The following is a 26,954-nucleotide window of genomic DNA, read 5'->3' as shown; positions in this document are numbered from 1 at the left end:
CAGGTGTTAGAGTATTTAAAGCTGTATGCACTGTTTTCCAAGTAATAATGATATTCTTAGGGATTTTAAGTTGTAAATCCTTTTCTGTTTGCAATTTCTCCCCCACCTGTGTTTCCAACGAGTTATCATGAATTTGAGGAAGGGTATCATGGGCAGTAGTCTCTTATCTAAACTAACAATTTAACCAATTTTATAAATGATACTGCAAAACCTTGTTTTTTCAAAATTTTTTGTAAAATCTTTTGATGGAGCTTTTGCTCCTTTGTAGCTGACTATCCAATATAATTTCCACAGCTGCTCACCTTAATCATTTAAGTGAAGGTTGATGACCCCTCGTGTGTGTGCACGCGTGCATCAGCCACCACCCTGGGGTTGGGGGGCAGCGCGGCACCGCTGCGGTGTTGAAAGTAGTTTTTTAGTAGTAGTGTTGTCCCCTCCTTCAGCAAGCCAGGAGGGACAGATCCGGTTCTTGCTCAGGGTTTATGACACCTGGATCAAAAGGGTCACCTTTTGGAGCAGTGTCATTGTCATTAACCACCGTATTGAGGAAAGCATTGTTAGATGGAGCCCTGGAGGGAGGGCAATTTTTGGATTGTGTAGGTCGGAGGTTTGATAATGGAAGCATTGAAGCCTCAACAAGAGCAGGAGTAGTATCAGTGGTAAAGCTTTGTCGAGCTGTTTTTATTGTTGTCATAATTTGTCCCCAGGTGGCTAAATGCTGTCAGGTTTGTGCATCTGCTGCTTTGGCAGCATTTTGCAAAAGGTCTCCCACCCTTTTCCAGGTATCAAGTTTAAAATTTCCACTATCGGGAAACTGCGGGTTGTTTTTATGAATCCATTTTAATAAACTCACATGTTGTGTAGTAGTAGCATTCCTATTCTGTTTCTTTAAAAGATCTCGCAACAATAAAAAATCACGCTTCTGCATAGCAGACATTTGTCCCCACATGGTTCCTAGCAGCTTACCAGTTCGCAGGTGATTGGAGCTCCGATGCCTTGGTCTGTTTTCTGCAGCCCTGCCAGGCTGTCTTAGTTCTGCTGGGCTATGCCACCAGTTAGGCTCCAATCCGGCCTTTTCTTTTCAAACCCCATGTCCCTGTTTGGGCGCCATTTGTGGCATATGACGGCACAGACTCCACTTGTGGTGCAAGTGAGACAAAGTTTATTTTGCAGGCAGTGTTTTATCCATCTTTACCCAGACGCTAGTCCCCCTGGGAACTTTTCCATCCCAATAAGACAGTTGCTTGCACGAGTTTTCTCACCAAGCTTCTAAACAATCTGTGAATACATTACGCGCTAGCAAGCTAATGTAATTGCTGATTATTTGTTATTCACGGACTTGCAGTTTCTAGCAATAGAATGCTCCTTTCTTCTCTTGTTTAATTCAGCGCTCTGCTCTTGCTTTTCTGCTTATTGCTGCAACTTGCTCTTTTCCCTGTCCTCCACACCTGTGCTCCTGGTGTAGCGGGGAATATGACTTTGTAAGAGATCGACAGGCAGTGCAAATGATAAAGCTTGCATGATGGAAAACAATTCTCCCTCGTTCAGGAGAGGAAATTTCTTCTTCTCTCCCCAGGGTAGGGAGGTCTGTCTTTCCCTCTCGCCTTTTAAGAAATTAACCCTCTTTTTTGTGCCTAAGCTTATTGCTGAGGCAACCTATTAAGAGAGTCATCACACCTTCCTGTTACTTCCTGTTGTGCTGTCAGCACTTCATTTCGCCCGCCTTTCCTGCCTCAAATCAGGTCCCAGAGACTACCTCCACCCTCCTGCCCACAAAATTTTTAGCACCCAGACAATATGCATACAGATCCCCTGTGCCAAGGTTGAAGGTAGCTACGCAGAGATGTGCTGCGTTGTACCAGAGGATCAATGCCCACTCATTCAGCTCTCCATCGTATGCCACCCTAGGGACTGTGTGTTACCAGGGCAAGCCACTTCAGGAAGATACCAGATATCAGAACGTAAGGAATGGTAGCTAAACAGAAATGGGTAAGCAAAGCTATTTTAGCAATAATGAAACGTTGTTCCTAGAGAAGCCTAGAACTAGAGCCTTTTGGTGAGGAGGTGAGAAATAGTGGGTAATGGTGTGCCTGGCAGCAGTAGTGTGATGGGATAGTGAGGGGTTTGAGGTTGCCACTAAGAGAAAGAGCAATGGTAAGGCAGAAACCTGCCTGGGGATGGATGAGGAGCCAACTGAGAGGTTACGGGTCAGGATTAAAGGCATGGCATTGACTGCAGAGATTGTAGTGGTGGTCTGCTACAGGCCACTCGACCAGGAAGACTGAGCGGACAAGGCCCTCTATAGGCAGATAGGAGCAGCCTCCCATTCACAAGCCCTGGTCCTCAGGGGAAGTTTCACCCACCCTGATATGTGTTGGAGGGACAACACACCAGGGCGTAAGCAATCCAGGAGACTCCTGGACTGTGTTGATGAGAACTTCCTTCTCCAAGAGACAGAGGAGCCCACGAGGAGACATGCTATGCTGAACCTTGTTCTCACCAACAAGGAAGGGCTGGTGGGGAATGTGAAGCTCAAGGGCAGCCTTGCCTGAAGTGACTATGAAATGGTGGAGTTCAAGATCCTTAGGGCAGTGAGGAGGATGCACAGCAAGCTCACTACCCCAGACTTCAGGAGAGCAGACTTTGGCCTCTTCAGGGACCTGCTCTGTAGAGTAGCATGATGTGGCAGCATGCCACAATAAATTACAGCAGTCACAAAGCAAGCAAAAGCAAACAGAAGCAGAAGCAGTTTATTGGTTAATCATAGCATTTTTATATCCCCTTTTCCCCCACCCCCAGAGTCTCATTGGTGAGGGTCTTTTGGCATGCAGCTCCTTTGTTCTTCTGATTGGTCATCATGCGTCTGTTCACATGACCTTTATGCTTATCAAAGAGTTGAATTTTCCCATGCTGTTTCTTCATTCCTTTCCTCCTGTTTTTCAACCACAGGTGCACAAAATAATTAGCCCAATGATCATCAAGGCTGCCCGCGGCCCAGCCGATTCCCACACCATGGGATAAAGCCCTGGAAGGAAGAGGGGCCTAAGAAAGCTGGTTCATATTTGAAGATCACCTCCTCCAAGCTCAGGAACAATGCATCCCAACAAAGAAGAAGTTGGGCAAAAATAGCAGGAGGTCTGCATGGATGAACAGGGAGGTCCTGGACAAAGTCAAGCACAAAAAGGTAGCCTACAGAGGGTGGAAACAAGGACAGGTAGCCTGGGAGGAATACAGAAAAATTGTCTGAGCAGCCGGGGATCAGGTTAGGAAAGCTAAAGTCCTGATAGAATTAAATCTGGCCAGGGACATCAGGGCAACGAAAAAAGCTTCTGTAGGTACACTGGTGTAAAAGGAAGGCTAGGGAATATGTGGGCCCTCTCTGGAAGGAAATGGAAGACCTGGTTGCCCAGGATATGAAGAAGGCTGAGGTACTCAATGACTTTTTTGCCTCGGTCTTCAAGGGCACGTGTTCTAGTCACACTGCCCAAGTTGCAGGAGGCACAGACAGGGACTGAGAGAATGAAGAACACCCCACTGTATGAGATCAGGTTCAAGGCCATCTAAGGAACCTGAAGGTGCACAAGTCCATGGGACCTGATGAGGTGCAGCCGCAGGTCCTGAGGGAACTAACAGGCGAAGTTGCTAAGCCACTATCCATCATATTTGAGAAGTCATGGCAGTCTGGTGAAGTTCCCAGTGATTGGAAAAGGGGAAATATACCCCCCATTTTTAAAAAGGGTAAAAAGGAAGACCTGGCCAGTCAGTCTCACCTCTGTGCCCAGCAACATCATGGAGCAGAAACCTCTGGAGACTATGCTCAGGCACGTGGAAAATAAGGAGGTGACTGGTGACAGCCAACATGGCTTTGCTAAGGGCAAATGGTGCCTGACAAATTTGGTGGCCTTCTATGATGGGGTTACTGCATTGCTGGATAAGGGAAGAGCAACTGATATCATCTACCTGGATTTGTGCAAAGCATTTGACACTGTCCCACATGACATCTTTGTCTCTAAATTGGAGAGACATAGATCTGATGGATGGACCACTTGGTGGATAAGGAATTGGCTGGATGGCTGCACTCAAAGTGTTGCGGTCAACAACTTGATGTCCAAGTGGAAACCAATGACAAGTGGCATTCCTCAGAGGTTGGTATTGGGACCGGCACTGTTTAGCATCTTTGTTGGAAACATGGACAGTGGGATTGAATGCACCCTCAACATGTTTGCTGATGACACCAAGTTGTGTGGTGCAGTTGACATGCTGGAGGGAGGGGATGCCATCCAGAGGGACCTTGAGAGGCTTGAGAGGTGGGCGTGTGCGAACCTCATGAAGTTCAACAAGGCCAAGTGCAAGGTCCTGCACATGGGTTGGGGCAATCCTAATCACAAATACAGGCTGGGCAGAGAATGGATTGAGAGCAGCCCTGTGGAGAAGGACTTGGGGGTACTGGTTGACGAGAAGCTCAACATGACTCAGCAGTGTGCGCTCACAGCCCAGTAGACCAGCCATATCCTGGGCTGCATCAAAAGAAGCGTGGCCAGCAGGCTGAGGGAGGTGATTCTGCCCCTCTCCTCTGCTCTGGTGAGACCGCTTCTGGAGTCCTGTGTCCAGCTCTGGAGCCCTCAGCACAGGAAAGACATGCAGCTGTTGGAGTGGGTCCAAAGGAGGATGACAAAAATGATCAGAGGGCTAGAATACCTCCTCTATGAGGAAAAGTCTGAGAGAGTTGGGGTTGTTCAGCTTGGAGACAAGAAGGCTCCAGAGAGACATTATTGTGGCCTTCCAGTACCTGAAGGGGGCCTACAAGAAAGCTGGAGAGGGACTTTTTACAAGGGCATGTAGTGACAGGACAAGGGGTAATGGCTTTAAACTAAAAGAGAGTAGATTTAGATTAGATATAAGGAAGAAATTCTTTACTATGATGGTGGTGAGATGCTGGAACAGGTTGCCCAGAGAAGTTGTGGATGCCCCCTCCCTGGAAGCGTTCAAAGCCAGGCTGGATGGGGCTTTGAGCAACCTGGTCTAGTGGAACGTGTTCCTGCCCCCATGGCAGGGGGGTTGGAACTGGACGATCTATGAGGTCCTTTCCAACCCAAATCACTCTATGATTCTATGAAACAATTAAAAAACAAATCAGCAAGGTTTTGTAGAAGATACAGAAGGCTCAGAAAGAGGTCACCAAGGGTACAGAAGGTAATGTAGGTAAATTATGAAAAGAAAATGCAAAAGAAAAGTTAGATTGCTGAAGAAGATGCAGTGTAATTACAAAGACCTGAGGGATGGCATTCAGCAGCAAATCTGAAGATAGAAAAGCTAGTTGACTCATTATGTGGCACAAGAAGCATGTCATGGTATCACGAGAGCTTGTGACATGTCAAGAGCCTTCTTGTTGCTGCCTGGATGCATAGTATAAACTAGAGGACTTAGTGGTGATGCAGCCCGCTGTCATATCCATGCTTCTGTTACTGACTGGAGAGTATTGGGTGCACTTTCTACAGATGATCTTTGGGTCTGCCTTCACTTTTAAGGAATCTAGTTTCCATGTACCGAGGCTGCTCCACAACACAAACCAAGCAACAGTACCTGGAGGTGGGGATATTTTAAAGCAACAGCCCCAGCTTTAGACAAACATGCTAATATAAGCGAGTGCAAAGGAAAGTTCATTTGTGAACCAGCATGTCACTATCTTGGAAGTTATGCCCTAAGTGCTCATTCCACCAAGGTTCATTTATTCTGTGATAAAGTTATAAATGAGCAGCTGGTGGGCTTCTCTTGGGTTCTAGAGATACAGTTATTCACCTGTGTTTCTTCTGTGATGCATCCTAAAAGGCAGGAGAGTGGTTGATGTAAGGGACTGGACTGGGTCTTTCCTAAAAAATACTGAATTAAGTTATTGATATTTGATAGGATAGAAGGAGAAACCTGCTTATCTACTGTATTTAAATAGTGTAGTCAAATAGATGCAAAGGTGGGTGACAGTGTTTCACCACAGTGCACTTTGTAACTCTGTAATACAACTTAACTAATTTCTTGTTGGGCAGTGGAGGGAGCAGGTTTTATGGTAACGTCAATTCCTGCCTGCTGAAATTTGCATCTCCATTTCACAGGTGTTATTAAAAAATAAAATAAAAATTCTGACTTGTACCTCAGCCTTCAGTTTGGTTCCTTTGGTCAAATACCAAAACAAGCAGTCATTTCACCATGAAGTGGAAAATCTGACTAAACAAGTCGCTAGTTTGAACAAATGTTAGTTAGAGAAGTGCTTCATGTGTATTAAATGTTTTAGAAGAAAAGATTTTAGGCAGTCTGAAAACCACACCTACTTGGTTCTGTATTGTAATTTATTGGTGGCACACCTTGTGAAAACTAGTTAACACATTGACAAGTTTCATTATTGGCAGTATCTTATTACCTAACATATATTATTACTAATCATGTTTTTTCTTTCTTCTCCTCTGTATTATATCTGGTGAGTAAATGCTTATCAATTAAAAGGAAGTGGGTGGCGTTAGGGCGGGACAAGGGACAGAAATTACATTATCATTGAAAGCATCTGTGGTGTCAGGCTTCAGAGCGTAGCAGCCTTTTTCTAGAGATAGCTTTGCCTGCCAGAACATGTATTTTTTATTTGGCTCTGTCTCTTGAAGCTTGCTGGATTCTCTACTACAGATGGGTGTATGATCTCAGAAAGACATCAGGTTTCCATTTTGAAGAAGTAAGCATGGAAGAAAATAGAGAGGGCTATGGCCTTGCAGAGGGCAAGATTTTGTCTATCTGGATGATTTTGTTTGTGGTGTTAGTTTTGTTGCCTTCAATGTTTAGAGTGTCATTGGGGATATCTCATTTCTATGTGAAAACTGTAATTAAAATGTTAGAGGTAAGTTGAGAATTGGGTTGAACAGGTATGTGTTTACTACAGGACATGTTTAATGTAAAAAAAAATCTGTACATTTGATATAGATGCCATAAAAGTCAGCAGAAGGAATTCCATTTACTTGTATGTGTTGTTTGCAGCTTTAACTTACAGGATAGTTCTTTTGAATGGTGTCTTTAATGATATCTAGTTATGTGCTGGGTTATAATTTGGTACTAGTTTGAGGTTTTCTTGTGTTAAAGTAGAGATTATATGATATATTGATTCTAGTTCAAGCTGGTCAGAATACTTCATGCTGTACTCATGAAAAGTCAAATATAAATACAAAGATTTATTAGTTTATGGGAGTTGGTAAGTAACAAGAACATGTATTTTAAATGTACATAAGTTTCAATGTTTTCATTTGGATTATTTTAATTACATGGTATTAATGACTACTGTTCTAGGTAAGAATACCGACTGTGTGTTTGCTTCTTCAAGTTATAAATCTGGGGGATCCAGCATTCCCAAGTTCTGTTGTATAAGACTTGAGCAATCCATGCAACCTTCTAAAAGTGTGGTTTTTTTCTAGAGATGAACAGATCATGTCTAAGATCCCAGTTCTGCTGATGGTATGGGTTTTCTGGGCCTGTTAATAATCCAGAACTGCATTTAGTTTTTAAAATCTGACTTTTCATATCTATTAGTGGTCAAAAGTAGGTGCTGTGAATTCATCATACTGAACAGTGAGGCATTTCCATTTTCCAGTAGATTAACTTTGTCTTTCTGGCATAAACCTGCTTTTCGTGAATATACTTTCTACTGGTGGCAGAAAGTTTGTTACTAGTATTGTTTCTATTATGAAGTTGTTGGAGCCACCTAATTGTGCAGTAGAACATGTCTGTAACAATGTGATACAGTTAATATCATGACCTTGCCAATTGTGTCTTAAATTATTTGTCTTATAATTTTTTGTTGTTGTTGTTTAATACTGATTAAGGGCTCTTGGGCGGGACTGTCTTCAGCTGTATGAATGTTGTTTAGCATAGTGCACATGACTGCAAACTTTCGGAGTTACTTATTTTTATCAGATACTGATGTCAATGGGATATGACTGCCTGGAGTAGTTATATGTAATACTGGCTTTTATATGTGATACTTTTTTTTTTTTAATCAGCTAGTGGTATGCTAATTAAATTCTTATCGGTACCCTGAGCTTGTGGCACTTGGTACCCTGAGCTTGTGGCACTTGGAATTGATTTAATCAGGTGCTCATATCAAACACAAACCTGAGGAGGTCTTTGGACAGCTTTGCTGCTGCAGTTGGCAGACATTAAAATAATTTCTGTATTTCTTTTCACATGAGCATTTCCCAACTTTGAAGGACACTTGACCCACTCAGTGGGTGTTTTGTATAGGAAGGCACTTCTCTTTGGAAAAGCACGTTGAATGTTTTTCTTTCCGCAGTTTTTGTAATGGGTTATAAGCATGACAGTTTTGTGCTCACAATGTGGAGGATTAATTTATCAAAAAAGAAGTAATCAAGTTAATTGTTATATGATCAGGTACAGCCTTTTATGTCTAGTTCCCCACTGTTGCAGCAGCTATTAACAGGAAGAGCACAGCTCAATATACTGGAGTTCAGGCTGGCTTGTTTTGTTCTCTAGTTGAAAGATGTTCCCTAACTGTCCTGTAGGCAAAAAAGGAGTTTCCTCAATTTTCATCTTATGATTAAATTCAGCTGTTTTCTTTGAAGCATTGTTCGTATGCTTCTCATTGTGCCAAAAGAGTAACTAAGAGCTATCTTGGTGGGAAATGGGAGGGAGAGAGGATGGAAGGAATGTTAGGTCCTCTTTGCTTGTGCTGTGGCCAACTTGGCTGTTCGGAAGTAAGGGCAGGGCTGGGAAATGCTGGGTTAAATCTTTTGCATGCAATTGCTGGGCCAGTTCTTGGGAGTCCTGGGGCTCATTCACCAGAATGTGGCTGAAATGGCTGCTTGGGATACAGTTAGATTTAAAGCAGGCTTATATGCGCTCTTTGTTCAAGACATGTACAACTTGACATTGACAGCCTAATGAAGTGTCCCTTGTTTCTAGCTGTGACATTATCTGCCCAAGATGTTGCTAATGGAGTAATGCACAAAGACCTTGGTTCCTGTTGTTAGCCTGAATGGTGAAATAGGATGCCTATGCTGAAAATGCTAAGAGCAGATGCTTAGTCATGTGTTAGCGTGCTACTGACTATATTGCAGGAATATCTGTGCTCTAGGAAGTACCAAACAACTGGTTGATGTTTCACCAAAAATCCAACCTCGAGCACTTTGACTCGATTCTCCATTGTGTTGCATTTGATTTAGTCTGTTATGTAGACCAGCAAAATTAATAGAGAACTTCTTACTGAGAACACTTTATATTCACTTCTTGTAGCTGTTAATGACTATGCAAATTGGGAGGCAGAGGGAAAAGATGGTTTATTTTTCTCCTGTTTGGTCAATTTAAGAAAAATAAAAGGGACTGAAATCAAGGACTTTAAAGTCAAAAGGTATTTTTTTTTCTAAGTTGTGGGTTCCAGGAAAGCATATCTGTAGCCCTTAGTGAATTTGCTGGGAGCTCTAGGTGTTTTAGGATAAAGCCAAAGTTTGCAGATCTATTACTAAGCAATGAGAAATGGTGACATATGGTGAGATAAGTCATTTTGATGTCCTGACTTCACTGAAGTGTTTTAGCAGTGAACAGTGACTAGAACAAATGGGCAAAGAGTGATCTAGGTATGGAAAGAATTCATACCCTTTGCTGCTTCTCCATCGAGGAATCTAAATACTTTTTTTTTAGAAACAAAACAAACCTCATTACAAAATCAAGATTCAAGCTTTGAAAATTTGGTTGGGTTTTTTTGTTGTTGTTGTTGTTGGGGGCTTTTTTGTTTGTTTTGTTTGGCATTTTTTTTGGAGGACATACAGATAGTATAATATTAAAAGATCTCCAAGGCAGTACTTTCTCAGTTGCATAACTGTGAGGCCATAATTACTATTACTACCATTCATTTATCCTTAAAATACTTCTGGAAATAATACATATGAATTTGGTTTGGTTTCTGATAGGGTTATTCTTTCCTATATGCTTGTAAGCTTTTATTTATGAAATAACATGTTTTCTCTAATCTTTGTATTTGCTTGTCTGGTAATGAAGATACTAGCAATCCTGTGCTAGGGACATTATTCCAGCCCTTTAGTGTTGCAGCAGCAGAAGAAAATGCATTTGCTAGAATGAAATCTACACCATGCTCTCCCATTCCTGTTGTCACCGAAATCAGGAGTAAAACTTCTTAATGCCAGGGTAGATTAAAAAGCAGGCATTCTTTATTACAGCGCCGGATGCACGGGGGATCGCTCCACCTAACGTGCATGTTGTATGTTGTCTCACTCCAAGTTTATATCACCCTGTTACATACATGTGCATTGTCTCCTGGAATGTTCATACATATTTATTCTATTTCCTGGAACTAATTATCATATTAGCATAGTCATTACGCGTGCAGCCTGTATCTCTGTGGGGCTTCCATGGGGTCCTCAATGGTCTCTGGTGGTCCCTGGTGGTTGTAGAAGAGGTGTCTGTTAGTGTCCTTTCCATGAATTCTGTGTCTTTCCTTCCACATATGGTCATGAGTTGGCTTGTTAAGCAGTTTGTGGATTTCTCAGTTTCCTTATCTTCGTGTCTGCTGGTTTATTTGCACTGGTTTAGGGTGTGCTAGTGATATGTCCTTGGGTGTATTCTTGCCTGAGGCCTCTGATAGTCAGTCCTTTGCTTCTGCTTAATCTTTCTGAAGTTCCTTCTCATTCTTATACATCACATGATGTAGAGGGGGGCTACATCATGCACCCTATTTTACGACACTGTGGAGAGTCAAATAAACATGTTAAACAGATTTGCTAAGAATCTTCAGCAATTTTGAGATCTGAGCTTCTGTGTGAAATTGGAGTATTGTTGTTTCTTGAGAAATACTCATGTGTAGGAAAGACAGCAGCTAGCTAGTAATTGTGGATCTTCTTTGAATTGACAGCTCGCTTGTACATGAAGGTAGCTAATGTGCTGTAAACTCACACTCGAGCATAGGCAGATGCTGCAGACACTTAAGCTAGTGGAAGAAGCTCTCTGCTATGCTTTCAAGTACATGGTTGCCCTGAGCTAGCCACTGTGTCAAAAAACAAAGAAGTTGTACTTGTGTTTTTATTCCAAAAAAATGTTTGGGACCCTTCTCAACCTATTTCATCTGCCCTCACTAGACAGCCAGGAGATTTTTGAGTGCTTTTCATTGTCCTATTGTGGACAGCCACTTCTTGTGCATCCTCTCACCCTGCTGTGTAACATGCAGATCATTTAATCTGGGATCTTGTTTGGGACATGAAAGAGAAATGAGACTGGCCAGAAAGGACTGTTGGATGGAAAGGTGTCCTGGGTTCTGCTGGGACAGGGTTAATTTTCACAAGAAGCCAGGAGGGGACACAGCCTGGACGGCTGACTCAAACTGGCCAAACAAACGGGGTAGTCAATACCATGTGACAGTCAATACCATGTGACGTCATGCTGGGTGCTGAGCTGGGGAGGTGAATCAGGGCTCCGGAGAGCCCCGGGCATCAGGCGGTGGGAGAGAGTTGCCCTGTGTATTCCCTTGGTTTTGGATATTCTTCTTATCAGTATTATTTTTGTTACTGTCTGCTTCCTTTGCCATTCTGTTAAACTGTCCTTATCCTGACCCAGGGGTTTTGTCTTTTTCTTCCCATTCTCCTCCACACCCGAGTGGGGGGAGGGGCAATAGGGCGTCTGCCTGGTCCTTTGCTGCCAGCCGGGGGCCAAACCATGACAAAAGGCCGTAAGTGCTTGATCTTAGATGGTGATTTTAGCTTGCACTAAAAACCTACTGACCTTTTCGTTGTAATTATATCGGAAGACTTTAAATGGAGTAATTGCCCCAAGGCCTTTGTCACACATGGGAACAAAGCTGAGAAGGGGATTGAAAAAAGCCAGTGTAATGAATGATTAGAAAAAGCTTTTGTGAGACCATGGGAGAAGAGATAGTAAAATGTGGGAGCACAGAGGAAGAGAGGCCAGAACGAATTATTATACAGTAGTGAAAAATGGAGCACTGAACAATGCACCAAACTATACTTAAAGGGAGGAAAAACCGTAAGAAGTTAATTTAAAAAAAATTAACATTCCGTAGTATGTAGCTTTTCATGTCATGTATTATGAAGAAAGTAAGTAATATAATGAAGTATTAGGCACCCTTATTATGTTCAGAATGTAATTATAGGAAGCCTCAAACAAATGGGCTGTTGGAGTTAAGCTGTCAAGTCTTCAGTATTCCAGGTGCCATCACCCACTGGATGTTTGGACTCCTTGTGTCCTTATCACTTCAGAAATGGGAGGAAGGAAAGCACAGCACCTCAGTTCTCATTTGGTCAGCAAACTTAGGAATGAAGTTGCTCCATTTAACACTTAAATTCGGTGTTAGTTGCAACATCTGTGTTTTTGTAATGTATTTAAAACATCCTTTCATTACTGTTTTGCAATAAAGACCAGCTTGACAGCTCTGTCTCAGTATTGTGCAAAACAAAGGCAATCACAAAGCCTTATTTCATATTTTAAAAACAAATTAAATATACAGATGTCACTGAATGCAGAACAACCTAGAAACTACTCTGCTGGGTCCCATGCTGATTCATGCGTTAGGAGAGTTTTGTGCCCCATGATGATTTTCATCCGTGTTTTTATGTAACTGCTCCCATTTCATATGATCTCTGGCAACATGTCCTGGACAAAACTCAACAACTTAACTGTGTTGTGGAAATACATTACCTTTTTCTTGCTCGTACACTTGCCCAACACTTTCATATGATGCTCCCCAGTTCTTGTATTGGAAAACTAATAACTATTCATTATGCACCTGCTCTGTGCTAGTCCAGACTTTCTAGACCTCTGTCATACACCATCTCAACCAGCCCTTTTCCAAGCTAACAAGCCCTGTGTTCACCTATCGAAAGCACTTCCTCATCTGCCTTGTCCTCTGTGTTTGTAGCCTTGACTGACTATTTAATTACAGGCTGCTACTTTTGTCCCACTGTTTCTCCGTGCTGTGAGGCAGGACTTTATACTTTACTAGTAAACTTTATAAATTTTTGTTATTTTGACTTGTCTTGCTGATTTGAATTAGTTAACATTTTGGGGAGTCAGCTTGGTCAGTGATTATCACCCTTTTTCTACCTGGGATTCAAAAGCCAGCTTCCCTGAGGTATTCCAGATCCTTCAGGACAGTATGAGCAAGCTCATTTCTGTCAGTGCTTACCAACTGGCAGGTGCCTGTTCATGTAGGAGGACCACGATAGGCAAGATAATGGTGGTAGACAGGAGACAGGAAAGCAGACAGTAAGGCAAAGGGCTTTATTTGCTAAGCTAGGTGATATTTTTACTCTTTTCCTCCCTCATACCATACAACTATCCTAAAGAATATTGGGGAAGGGGTGAGGACCAGCAGTACATTCTAACTAGGTCAAGCTTTCCACATGTCTGCCTTCACTTTCTTTTGCAACATTCTTGTTTCTGTGCTGTATATTCTTTCATTTCTCAGTGTGTGGGATGCTGTTTTCAGGACATCCCCTGGCCCCCCAATTCTGGATGACTCTCCATGTGTTGCAAAAGATTGAGACAGATGATTTATCAGTTTACCTTTCCTAAGGACTAATTGGAAAATATAGACAAGGTGACATGTGGGGGGAAGGAGGTAGTTATGGTGTTATAACAGATGGTTTGCATGGCATTTAAAATATTACATCACTGCCTATTCTGCTTTCTCTCTTTTCTTTTAAGATGACTGGTAAAAAAAGTCAACTAAGGAGAACTAAAATATCCTAATTACTCTGTGATAAAGTGTCCCTTTTTTGTTATTAACTTAAACTTCAATAGCTACAGAAGGAGCTGGTAGAGAGCACACAAAACTTAAAGATGGCAAAAAACTAGTCAATGTTGTTGGCACACACAATATGTTTTATCATGGTGAAGACTATTTGAGATCAAGCTTTATGGTGACTTAAATAGCTGCGCATGTCAGTAAGAGGGAAATAAACGGTTTAGCAAGAGTTTATCCTGAAGCAGAAGGATGTATCCTTATCTGCTGTAGGTGGGAAACCTTAATAGCAGATGAGGACATAAGTTGATTGGGTCATTGTTTCCTTAATAATGAGCAGAGCCTACACACAAGCATCCTATGGCCTTTGCTAGGGCAGATATCTTGGCATAAATATGAGAAGATCTGGTACTCATGAGAACTAATATTTATATGTCTGTATATGTATGATGAAAACATAGGTCCAGCACAGGAAAGACATGCAGCTGTTGGAGTGGGTCCAAAGGAGGATGACAAAAATGATCAGAGGGCTAGAATACCTCCTCTATGAGGAAAAGTCTGAGAGAGTTGGGGTTGTTCAGCTTGGAGACAAGAAGGCTCCAGAGAGACATTATTGTGGCCTTCCAGTACCTGAAGGGGGCCTACAAGAAAGCTGGAGAGGGACTTTTTACAAGGGCATGTAGTGACAGGACAAGGGGTAATGGCTTTAAACTAAAAGAGGGTAGATTTAGATTAGATATAAGGAAGAAATTCTTTACTATGATGGTGGTGAGATGCTGGAACAGGTTGCCCAGAGAAGTTGTGGATGCCCCCTCCCTGGAAGCGTTCAAAGCCAGGCTGGATGGGGCTTTGAGCAACCTGGTCTGGTGGAACGTGTCCCTGCCCCCATGGCAGGGGGGTTGGAACTGGACGATCTATGAGGTCCCTTCCAACCCAAAACATCCTATGAAAACATTCAAAACTATGAAAACTTCAAAAATTAGGCATATTGGTATATTTCATTTTGCTAAGGGAGGAGTGTTATGCTGCTCTGCACAGGGAGGAGAAACTTCGTGTGGCTCAAAAAAGGTAAAGAGAGGGAAGGGTTGAAAGCTTATTACCAAAACTACTTCAGAAATGCTATGGATACAAAATGGTCCCTTCTCTGTTTTCAGTTAACAGAAACTGCATGAATGCCCTAAAATTGAGGTACTCTCTTTTATTCTTTGACATTAAGTTTTAGATCTATTTTTCCAGCATGTCTCTAATGTCAGTAATAGTGTTTTGCGTTATTCTACTGCCTGAAGCTAACTGGGGAAGAGAGAGATTTGGACCCATGGACCTCATAGAGTCTCCTAGGTAGCTCAGTAATTTGTGGAGCCCCAGGGTAAAAATCAACTGCCTGTGTCCTGAAAAGAAGTTAGAGCCAAACAATTTTTCTTGAAAATGGCAAAAGGTAATCTGTGTAACAAATGAAACAGGTGGTATGCAGGACAACCTTCAGGCTGAATTTGAAAAATTAAAATCTAAAACCTGACTTCAATAAAAGAGGCTCAAACAATTCACCTGAGGTAATTACAGAATGCCTGGAAATGATGAAATCAAAACCATCAACGTCTACTTTTCTTGTTTTGGGAACAGTGGGCCACCCTGCAGATTGAGGAGGGAGTGAAAAAGCGGAAGGCGCTGGCACTTGAAAATTTAATTTCGACTGGTAAGATCTCTGAATGAAGGTGACACAGCACTATTTGTTTTGTAAAAAGGCCGCTATTTTAATCTTGCCTAGAAAAGAGTAAACAGAAACATAAATTGCATCTGATCTTATGTAAGAAAACTGGAATGCGAAAATGGAATTGTTTGGGCAAACAACTGCTAAAGTTACAAACCTACAAAAGAGACCTAAAGTACATTATAAGCAAGGTAATCTGTGAATGATTGAGTCTTCTGAATAGAAGGTGTTAGAGACTAGTATGGGTATAGAAAGACATTGCTGATAAGCATTTGGGAAGCTGTCCCTGTTTTCATGAGTATTTTGTACTTTCTGACTCCATCAGCTCTCTCCTCGTGAGATCAGGAGGAATGAGTATTCTTTGCCCTTGACATTGATCTGTATGGATTCTCTCTTGCTTCTTGCAACTCCTAGTGTACAAAGACCCAGGGTTTCTCAAGTAAAGAAGCTACACCATCCCATGGATCACAGCTACTACAGTTTGCACTAGGCATGGGGATAAAATCTGAGAGGGTAATTTTTTTTTTTTTGACTGCTTGGTTTGTCAGCTGATGAATATCAGGTCTGATGATTTCCCAGATGTTTAAGGTTTGACTGAAGTGCAGCTGGAAGAAAGTTCTGTGATTCTGATCAGGGGGTAGTATGTTGATTAAGATCAATTAAATGTATTTTAAATAAGACATATTTAATGTCATCCAATACTGTCCCCCACCCCCAACAACCCCAAACCTGCAAACAAAAAAGCCAAGTGTTAGCTGGTATGAATCAATAGAATTTTAGTCACTGTGACCAGCCAGATAAGAATCTGGTCTCAGAGTGACCTCAGCAGACATCACTGAGACTTACTGTGTGGCCATCCTGTGAGGTGCAATTTTACAGATACGGAGCATGAATACGTTATTCTTCCTGCACAATGCTTCTGTGTTACACTGGGTGTATCTCAGGGTAAAAATCTAGACGCTTGTAAGAGTCACTTCACTACCAAGAAACTTCAAGGGGAAGGGATAGGGGAAGAGAAGGCTCTGGGGAAAAAATATTAGAAGAAGGTGTTTGTTAAAGCTGCAAAAAAGTAAAATTAATCAACAGCAGCAAGAACAACTATACAAACACTGCCTGAATTTGAGACAAGGCACCAAGAGGGGTCTGCAATCTTGGCAGTGCACTGTTGATGTTTCTAGGTGTGTGTGTACGCTGTTTGTAAATGACAATGAAGTAGGCATTGTGCTCAAGGCTTTATTTGCACCTTGCTCTGAATGCTTTTCTGCTTTCTTCAACAATTTAGTGGTGTTATATGGTATAAGATTGGAGAAGTAACTTGTGGAACTAAATGCCGGTATGTAAATACGGCATAACAATGCAATCATGGTGCTTGGAGTAGAAGGAGAGCTATTTCTAAAAAGCACATGCATATTACTCTTTTTGGAATCCATATTGTACATTCCACTGTGCAGAATGAAGACTTATTTCTTTGTGCAGGGATCATCCAGAGAGAGGAAACATCCATGGAAGAGGAGATTGCTGGCCAGTGGCATGGATGCTTCAACCTTGCTGATGTTATGTACTTCTCCAAGAAGGGCTGTGAGGCAGTTGCAGAAGACGAAGTCACCCGACGGTTCTCCTCTGAGGAGCTGGTGTCCTGGAATCTCCTCAGCAGAACCAATGCCAACTTGCACCATGTCAGCTGGCAGCTGACAGTTGTGTGGGTCACTGGGATCCTAATTCGGTATTGTCTCCTGATGCCTTTTCGGTAAGCCAGATGTAATTTGCTGGGATCTTTTTTTCGTATTACTTTTTATGAAAGATGTCTAATAATATTCTATTGACTAGTGCAGAAAGGAGAACCTGGCATGACTTTTCCAAGATGCCACTGAAACTCAAATATCCCTAAAAGAAAAAAAGATGCTAAAGATACACCTTTCTCATGTTCCATATGTTATATTACTAATAAAAGTCTGCTCTATGTGAACCTGCAGGGAGGGTTGGACTAGATGATCTACAGAGGTCCCTTCTAACCCCTAGCATTCAGTGATTCTGTAATTAATTTGTTTTTAAAATCCACCAAAACTTTATAGAAATGATCTGGAGATTTTTTTGTTACATAAAGTAACAGCTGTTCCAACTGAAAGGATCAGGCTCTACCCATCTAAGAGACAGGGAGACTGTATGCTGAATACTTGGGATTTGAAGCAAAGACAATGTTCAGGGAGCACAGGGCTGGACTGAAAAAGAGACATCCGCTTGGATTGTATTAAATTTTCAGACTTATGAAATTTTATTTTAATCAAAACTAGCCTTTATCATATTGACCAAACTAACAAATATTCATGCATTCTTGTAAAGAGCAGGAGCTTTTAAAATTTCTTATTCCTTTGGTGGGAGGACAGCATATTTAAAACATAGCTGCAATGCATAGAGAGATTTCATATCAGTCAATAGCATAGCAGAGCTCATACGCCTGTGTGTAAACTTACATATGCAGCTTAAGAAGAACACATTTATGTAGCAATGGCTTCAATATTGGTTTTGCTCAGCCATTAGTAACGAATGACATTTAATTTTCATGATTATGTAGTAGCTTACTGCTTGGGGTGGAAATATGTACTGAAATTTCTGGATATATTTTTAAAAATGAAATTGTGAGTCTCTTTTGGCACTGAGAAATTTCACCTACATTAAAGAACACTAGCCACTACTTGCCATCCTCTTTGAACACGATGGCTTCCTTACCACATGACAGCTTCATATCAGGGCATGGTGTTTTTTGGAAGACAGGCTCCAGGCAGCACAATATTTGTAGTCAGTGCAGAATTAATTGAGTGAAAATGTGCTCATACTATCCTGTTGGCCTTAACTGGTTTCTGTTACTAGTTAGATGCTATTAGTGGTGGAGGGAGGAATTGTGAAATGGATTAATGGGTTAAAAAAATATTTTCTTGCTTGTTCGTCCAATTGGGCTGCTTAGCATTTAATGAAGTTTATTTTACTTTGTAGCGTCTGCTTGGCTGTTTTCAACATCCTCTTGCTGGTCTTCACCACTACAGTAGTAGGACAGTTTCCAAATGGCAGGTAGGTGTTTGCTGAAGCCTCTTTCCATTTCTTTTTTATTTCCTTAAGGATCTAAATTAATGTGTTTGGGATATAAATCTGCTTGAGTCCAGAGGATTAATGTGGGATACTGTGGGGTGACTTTTTCTCTACTGTAAGCTCATAAAGCACTATGAGAGAGAATATGGCAATGGCATCTGAAAGTGGACATGCAATGTAATCCCGATAGATACTGCTGGAAGTGTGTCTTAGAGTGGAAGATGAGTGTGCCGCACTTCAGTCAGAATAGGGCAAATAAAATCATCTGTCCTGAGCAATTCCATATTAATACTGTGAGATTGTTATGTCCTGTCAGTGCAAAAAAAAATTAAACATGCTTCACTAGACAAATATTTTTATATTAAATTAATGTTAATGAGTCAATAGCAGTTGCTTCCAGAAACAAATCTATAAAACAAACCCCTGACTGTTATCTTCTCTGGTTTGAATCTGGAGGATTTAGAATAGATTACAGTAGAAGAATGAAACAATATATCTTTCATACCTGATAAGCTCTTCCTGCATAGCATTGTTAGTGCAATGCATCAGCTTTTTATGGTGTCCTGGTTTCAGCTGGGATAGAGTTAATTTCCATCCCAGTAGCTGCTGTGGCTTGGCTTTAGAACAAGAAGAATGTTGATAATATTGAAGGTTTTTAGTTGTTGCTAAGAAATCAAGGACTTTTTCTCTTGTCCCATATTCAGCGAATGAGCAGATGTGCAGGAGCTGGGAGGGAGCATAGACAGCTAGCCCAAGCTGGCAATGGAAATATTCCATACCGTAGATGTCATGCTGAGTTTATAAATAGGGGTTGGCCAGGGGGAGGAATCTTTCTCTTTTCCATGAGTTCGAATCCTCTCTTTTCTGGGAGTTTGGTCTTTTTTGGGTTTTGCAAAATTTGTGAGTGCTGGGTTCTGCAATCCTTGCTCGGGGCAAGGCTGCAAATCAGTCATTGGGTGGCGAGAAAATTGTATTTGGTATAACTTGTTTTGCGTATTCATCATTATAATTAGTAGTAGTAGTGTTTCTTTTGTCTTATTGAACGGTCTTTATCTCAAGCCATGAGTTTGCCCTTTTGTCCGTTTCTCCTCCTCATCTTGCTTGGGGGTGAAGGGGAGAGGTGAGGAAGTGGCTGTCTAGTGCTTAGTTGCTGGCTGCTGGGTTAAACCATGACATAGGGTCTTTGTGATAGCAGCTATTGAAAATAATTTGGGGAGTTTACGTTATATTGTTCTATGAGTGACTACGTAGAACTGGAAACATATGTATGGCTTCATTTCTTTTAGAGTTAAATGCTGGCTGAGCAACCAGGTTCAGATGATATGCGCCACATTAGGTGTCCGATGTCTGGGTGGTCTTGTTCATTTCCATAACAGGTGAGTGGTTCCACCCTGCTTTCATTAGCTTGATTTTGATTTCTTACAGTACTCAATTTCTCAAGTTTCGGAGTAGGATTCTTAGTCCATTACTGCACAGACACTATGACGGTGCAATGTGATCCGAGAGGCTATTTGGATCATCTAGACTCTGTCAAGGTGTTTGCATGTCCTACTGAGTTTTCTGTTGTGTATTGGCAGGGTAAGCGAAGATGAAGTATTACTGTGTTCTTAGTAAAATATATACTTGGACATTTTTTCCATGTTTGCCATGCATGTGTTATAATCACGTGCAAGGACATTGCCATAAAGTCTTCAGCTGTTCTATTAGCTAATTTGTTTGGTAACTAACTCTTCACACTGTCTTCTAAAGTAAGTTATGGATGGTATTTCAGTAAGTTTCTGTAATATCTTGCTTGCTTAGTGGTGGAGCTTTATGTAATGGAGGCTTCTGAAATATTTTATCTTTGTGCTTTAGAAAACAAGCAAAATCGTGCTCTAGTGTTTGCTTTTAGAGTCTTAGTGTCCAAATATTTTTTGATATATACGTACATGAATGGTAATGTATACAGCTAAAATACCTACTCCAATTAAGTCTTATTCTCAGCTGAAAAGAAACTGGTTTTGGTGAAAAACTACTGAAGTGTGAAGGGACTCTTGGAAGTATGAGCGAAGATGACTTATCTGCTGTAATGTACTGTGAGAAGTTTTAACATATATCATAGTAATATTAGTACTTCAAAATTATTTTTGTTCTTCCACTTCCTATGGATCTGCAGATAAGTTGTGTCTGAAATGCTTTTGTCACTGAGAGTCTTAATTGTGGATGTAAGTTCACTGGATGGGTCACCTGATGGGGCTGTAGTCTGGAGAATAAACACTAGATAATTAGTTTTACCATTGTCATTGCAGGGAAAACAGACCGCAGGAAGGAGGCATCTGTGTAGCCAACCACACATCTCCATTAGATGTTCTAATCCTGGCCAGTGATGGATGCTATTCCTTGGTATGAACAAGAGAGTTAGTAAATATTGGTAGTGTTGAGATGCCCACGGATGAAGTGTTGGGTAAGATGATAAACTTACTGGTAGAAAGAGTGGGATTTGGTAGCATTCAAACTCACATTCAGGACTGCAAAATAATAGATGCAGGCAGGTGTGTGCACACTTTTGACCAAAAGGACTGGTATCATTTGTCAATGAGCTTAGAAACTGATGCATCTGTATTCAGAATTCTGTCATTTAAATGTGAGTTTTTCCATAGTAACCAGTTTATTTTGGGCTTGCAGGTTGGCCAGGCGCATGGAGGGCTTCTGGGGCTTATTCAAAAATCTTGCATGCAAACCAGTCGGCATGTTTTGTTTGAGCGCTCAGAAATGAAAGACCGTCATCTGGTGAGGAAAAAGTAAGGCAGTGAGGTGTTTGCTGAATTGTCACATCATTTCTAGTAATTGTGAAGGTCCAAGCGTGAGCTGAGACTGTGTTCTCACCCTGCATCTCTCTTTGATGGGCAGTTGTAGCTTGTCATCAGTGTAAGATTTGGAACTGCTCCATCAATGAAGGTGCAGAGTATAGCAATCATCTACTGAATTTTTGATTGTTTGCCCCGTAACCTCTGAGAATTTCCGTGTTGCCACAGGCAGAAGCCTGTTTATTCAGTTTCGAGGCTGATGGTTCAGGATGTCAGGACAGAAATCAGAGTTCTGTTAGCACATTTGTTTCCCAGATCATGCCTTGCCCTAGTACATTTTTCATCAGCTCTGAACTCTTAACGAGATATGGAGAATTATTAGATAAATAGAAAACTAATGTTATGAACCTACAAGGCATGAAAACTTGAAATATGGAATATACTTCAGTCAAAAGAAATGTTCAACTGTGTTCACAGCTGGAACCTGTCAAAGACAAATGGGAAGCGATTTTTACATGCTTCAAGTAGCACTGTTCTCTCAGCTTCATGTTAATTGGGTTAAAATGGTGAAATAAAACTGCATACAGTTTTGCAGAAAACCTATTTTTGCAATTAGCAAGAGAGAACCTCTAAGATAAAGGCCTGAAACTAGTGCACATCCTGACTGAGGTTAGTGACTGGCAAAGGGCAATTGGGCAAGTGCTTTTCTTGTCCTGCGTAAAAGTAATGGATACTTAGATTCTTGGCCAAATACAAATGTGAAGTACACACTGAAATTCTATTTTCTCTCCACAGAATTAGAGAACACATTGCAGATAAGGCCAAATTACCCATTTTAATTTTCCCAGAAGGTAGGAAACAACTATATTGATTTTATTGCTCTTCTCGCTTCTTACCACTGAGTACAGTTTATTATATTCAATCTTTACAGGTGAGGTGTTTGGTTTTAGTCTGTAGAATTAATTAGCTCTTGTGAGATATTAAAATAAGTCAGATTCTAGTATTTTACAACAGTTTTATGACAGTCTGTTTGTGTTAGTGTGTAGCACAATGGAAGAGAGTAGGCTCTGGGGTTATGTTTCAGAACTAAAGCTTACTTTCTCCTTTAGCAACTTCAGTCTCCTTAAGACAGTTTAGGATTCATTTGCTGATACTTTTCTTAGAGTGGATTAAACTCTTCATCTGTTTTAATTCTGGCCAGGTACCTGCATAAACAACACAACAGTAATGATGTTTAAGAAGGGAAGCTTTGAGGTAGGAGGGACCATCCATCCGGTAGCAATCAAGGTAATGTATCTGCAGTTTTCCAAGCATGGAAGGATTATTTGCAGAAGTTTCTCATGTCAGAAAACCTGTTCATGTGTAAACCTTAAAAAGGGTTTTGTTCTGTGTGAATAAGGTACTGAATAAAACCTGAGAAAATGGAATCTTTTCATGGTGCGCAATATCTTGCAGTTCAGTGTGGTATGGGAAATGAGTATCTTTACAACAGGTTAGAAGCAACCTGAAAAGCACAGTTGCAATTGCTGTGCTGCGTGTTCACTTCTGTGTGCTCTTTCTGTCATAGGGCTCCTGGCTCTTGTGTGCTCTGGGGATAAAGGCGCTTTTCTTGGGACTTCCAAGGCTTTCTGAGTAGCTTTAGGCAAGTTGCCCTAGCTCCAGATATGTTAGTTACTTTTTCTGAAAGTATAATGTTGCCAAATCATATGGAAATTGTTAAAGCTGGTGTAAGCCTTTTCAAGTAAACCTTTGTAGTCAGCGTGTCTGTAGATGACAAGTCCTTTTGAGCAGATCGATCTTGTTACAGCTGAGATGTGTTTCAATGGGTCTGTCACAGTTTGGGGTCTTGTGTTGCTTGTAAAGGTTAACAGTTACAAACTTGTAATAAATACTGAAATGTGGAGATTTACTCTGATTTTACTGCTGCTTTTAGGAGGTGTGATTAGATTTGCTCCTGATTTAATAAGTTGAACTGTGACTTCGTGGCCAAAAACAAGCAGCTTATGTGATTTAGAATAAGGTAGCAGATCATGCCCTTGCACTTATTCTTCTTGTCTTCCAGTATGACCCCCGCTTTGGAGATGCATTCTGGAACAGCACAAAGTATTCCATGATGACCTATATTTTTAATATGATGACCAGCTGGGCTATTGTCTGTAATGTGTGGTACCTGCCACCAATGGTCAAAGAGGTACGTACGCTTCCCTGTGTTTTTAAAATGCTCATAAAATCTTGTCTGGGAGGAAGTCTGCATTACTACACATGGTGTGTTGGCATTATGTTTCTGAATCTTTATTGACAACTTCATGGACAGGCCAGAAAGCAACACTGTAGTCTTAAAATTAAGCGAGCATGGTTTTATGTGGGTTAGTTATCTTCAAGTAAAAACTGCTCTTGCAGATATTTAGACATTTCTGCGCCATGCTCCCTATTGCTCCCAAACAGATTCTTTACTTGGATGCAGCTGTCCTGCTTTCCTCTGCTCCTGCAGACTAGAAGAGATGTTAAAACATGGTTTTATGCTGCAGGAGTCCTGCCCCTCAGCCTGGTACAGACCTCCCTTTTTTACTCCAGAAGGGATAGATAGATTTAGACCTCTTCTTCACTCCATGCTGGGGTGCTTCTGCCTTCTGTGTTGCCCTCTACCTCCATCTGCATAGCTTCCTCCCACCTTGTTTCTCAGCCCTGCAGAATATCCAGCTAATCCTTTGTTCAGCAGCTTTACTCCACAGCTTCGCACAGCCTCTCAGTCCACTGCCCCTGGATGTCAACTTGATGCTGACAAAGTGATCCAGGCCTTTGCTCCAGCAATGCCCCAGTTTCTTACTGTCTACTCTTTGCTCAGCCCTAGTCTTGGCAGGAAAGCTGCTGTAATGCATGTGTCTTCAGTCCTCTGTGGTTCAGGCAAACAGACTCCTGTGAACTTGCAATAATTCACTGATCATGAATGCACTAGGCCCCAATCCTGTTCAAGGCACCCCATCTCCTCTAAGGGTGATCCTGTGGGTGTATTCCCGGCTTCAGACTGATACTGAAGTACTGGGAGCAGATGCATCCCCTGCTCTGGCCAGACCTGTGACCTCACACTGTGTATTGTTTCAGATTTGCTTCAGAAACTACAGAACCTCACACTTAGTTCTTTTAGGCACGGAATAGTGTCAAACCAGGCAGTGTTCCCCAGGACAGGCTGGAACTGCTCTGCGGGTCACATTTGGCTTGTGGGCCTGCTATCTGAAAATATCTCTCTAAGTGAGAGATGGAGAAAATGTTTAAGTTGTAAAGCAAAACATTCATTTGTTGTGGGGTGGGTTTTGTTTTGTTTTGTTTTTTTCAGGAACAAGAAGACGCTGTTCATTTTGCCAACAGAGTCAAGGCTGTGATTGCTGCTCAGGGAGGAATGTCTGTCCTTCCTTGGTAAGAAGCAACACCTTTGAGGCTGCGTTTAAAGCATATTTAGGTGTTCTGTATTCTGAAAGGTTAGATTGGAATCTTTTAAAACTTCTTCCAGGTCTGCTTTCCTTGCGCTGTAGTCCATCATCCTTACTGACTCCGAATCAGAAAATATTACTTTATTCCTTGAGCAGTTCCACTAGAATAAATATAATAATATAGTATAAAAAGAGAAACAGAGCTTGACAGGTGGACCTAGCCAGCAGCTAGTATTTGGTGAAAATAAATTATTTGCCTGTTAAATGCTGGGTTAAAGGAAAGGCATTGTTTGTGTAGTGTGGTAAGTCTTGGCAGTACAGATCATGTAGCATTGTATTGCAAAAGACAACATTTAGGGTGAAAACTGCTTTGATTATGTGGTGTAAATATTGTAAAGTTTTTCTGCCTTGACCCTGAAGTGAGCTGAAGGCTGTTTCTTTTCTGTATCTTTCAGGGATGGGGGACTGAAAAGGAAGAAGATCAAAGAGTCTTTCAAGGAAGAGCAACAGAAAAAGTATTGCCAAATAGTAATACAAAATGAATCTGTGGGAGATTAAAATGTTTGTTAAATGGTATTTATTTTATCTCATTTTTTTCATGACTTATCTCCATTAGAAAATGGGCTGGTTTTATATTAAAAACTGACATGTTTTCCTTCTGTCCTGCTAAGATATTTTACATATGACACAGCAGGGAAACCATAAAGAGATAGTATTTTGTATTAAGTAAGGATATCATTTGATAAATAGGAAGATTTACAGTATACTAGTAAAACTCTCTTAGATGTTGAGTGAGAAGAATCTGCAATAAAATTACTTAGGTTCATTAAACCACTATTTTTTAAAATCTTTGTGTTACCCTGAAGACTTAAATGGTAACTTCTTAACTTGTAATAGAACACCTCTGTACTCCTAGCCTCTCTCATTGACTTGGACTAGCAGTTTTCCTGTGAGCCACGGTCACTGTGTTGCTGTAGAGACAGATCACCTGATGTCAGAAAACATTAAGCAGTTCACCAAAATATGTTTTCTGAATTGCAAGTTGGAGATGAATTTTTAGATGTCAGAGGGAAAGAGGAAGTTGCTGACATTCCCCTCCATGTCACAAAACCAGGGATGGCAATATAGGAATTTTTCCAGGGTCCCACTGACAAACAGCAGAACAGTGTCCAGGGCAGTGTGTCCCTGATGCCTGGGTGTGTGATGCTGGGATAGATTAGTCACAGCTAAGGACAATGTCGTAGAAAAATGTATCATATTTTTAAATTACATTGTGTCATCTGATTTTGCTGTATCCCTTTCTGTGTCTGTTTTTATGCATTACACAAATTAAAGAAAACCCATGATTGGACCTCCGTTATCCTCTGTAATTATTTCTGGATAGCCACCTGCTTGTGTTACCGCTCTTGATGCGAAGGCTACTGATTGTTCTCTGACAAGCCCACCCTCCAGAAATAAATAGAGCAAGTGCACTTAATGAATCTGAGGTGTAAATATTTGTCACCTGTAGTATTTCTTTGTAGAAAATGTTTGCTCTTCTGTTAAGTAGCTCCCATGAGGAAAAATCTGGCTGCCTTAATGCTCTGAACATCACTAATGAAGCATATGCAAATAGGAGTTACTTTCCCAAAGTTGCCTTAAGACAGATGAGTTGGCAAGGACAGTTAAGTTTTACATGACAGCAGCCTGTTGACTGAGGTCTCAGCAGAGATGGAGGACCTGTAGTGGTGAGCACAAATACACCCTGTAGAAAGACATAGATATAACATTGCCCAGCCCTGGAGAGTCTAGAAAACTAATATTCAGGAGAGGGGATGTGGGAAACCATATAATTTGAGATAGAACAGCACTGTCTCATGACCCTGAAGGATCAGCGCGTCCTGCGCCTCCCTTCTCTGTTCTCAGGAGATAAGCTGTTTTCACACGTCCAGCTGCAAAAGATCCTGGAAAACAGCAACTGTGAACTAGCATTCGCAAAGCCACGAATCCAAAGCTGATTGGGTCTAGTAACTATTGTATTAGTATATAAGGTATTCACTTGAGCAATAAAAGGATTCTGATCAAGCACAAGATTGGGGTCCGTGAAGTCATTCACTACAGATGGTGCCCGAACGTGGGTTTTCGAACATGAAGATATTCAGACATAAAGATATTTGGATATAAAGATATTTGGACATGAACATATTCAGACTTGG

The 26,954-nt window shown here is 41.2% G+C and overlaps 1 protein-coding gene across 11 annotated transcripts in view; it reads left to right on the top strand.

Annotated features, from left to right (window-relative positions):
• LOC104333796 (glycerol-3-phosphate acyltransferase 3) overlaps positions 1–26,110 on the top strand; it is a 38,700-nt gene extending 12,590 nt beyond the window's left edge. For 5 of the 11 annotated variants that reach the window (XM_075421146.1, XM_075421145.1, XM_075421152.1 and 2 more), the window contains 11 exons: positions 15,374–15,446; positions 16,938–17,208; positions 18,453–18,527; positions 19,832–19,921; positions 20,834–20,927; positions 21,210–21,325; positions 22,127–22,182; positions 22,533–22,618; positions 23,394–23,522; positions 24,666–24,745; positions 25,215–26,110. In XM_075421146.1, coding sequence (XP_075277261.1) covers positions 15,374–15,446; positions 16,938–17,208; positions 18,453–18,527; positions 19,832–19,921; positions 20,834–20,927; positions 21,210–21,325; positions 22,127–22,182; positions 22,533–22,618; positions 23,394–23,522; positions 24,666–24,745; positions 25,215–25,317 — 1,173 coding nt within the window. In that variant the 3' untranslated portion in view covers positions 25,318–26,110. The other 6 variants (XM_075421149.1, XM_075421148.1, XM_075421150.1 and 3 more) reach the window with 4 other exon arrangements.
• The last annotated feature ends 844 nt before the right edge of the window (positions 26,111–26,954 follow it).

The sequence above is a fragment of the Opisthocomus hoazin genome, chromosome 5 (assembly GCF_030867145.1).
Source record: "Opisthocomus hoazin isolate bOpiHoa1 chromosome 5, bOpiHoa1.hap1, whole genome shotgun sequence".
Lineage (NCBI taxonomy): Eukaryota > Metazoa > Chordata > Aves > Opisthocomiformes > Opisthocomidae > Opisthocomus > Opisthocomus hoazin.
The sequence above is the reverse complement of the archived record's forward strand: the minus strand, read 5'-3'. Positions and strand labels throughout refer to the sequence as shown.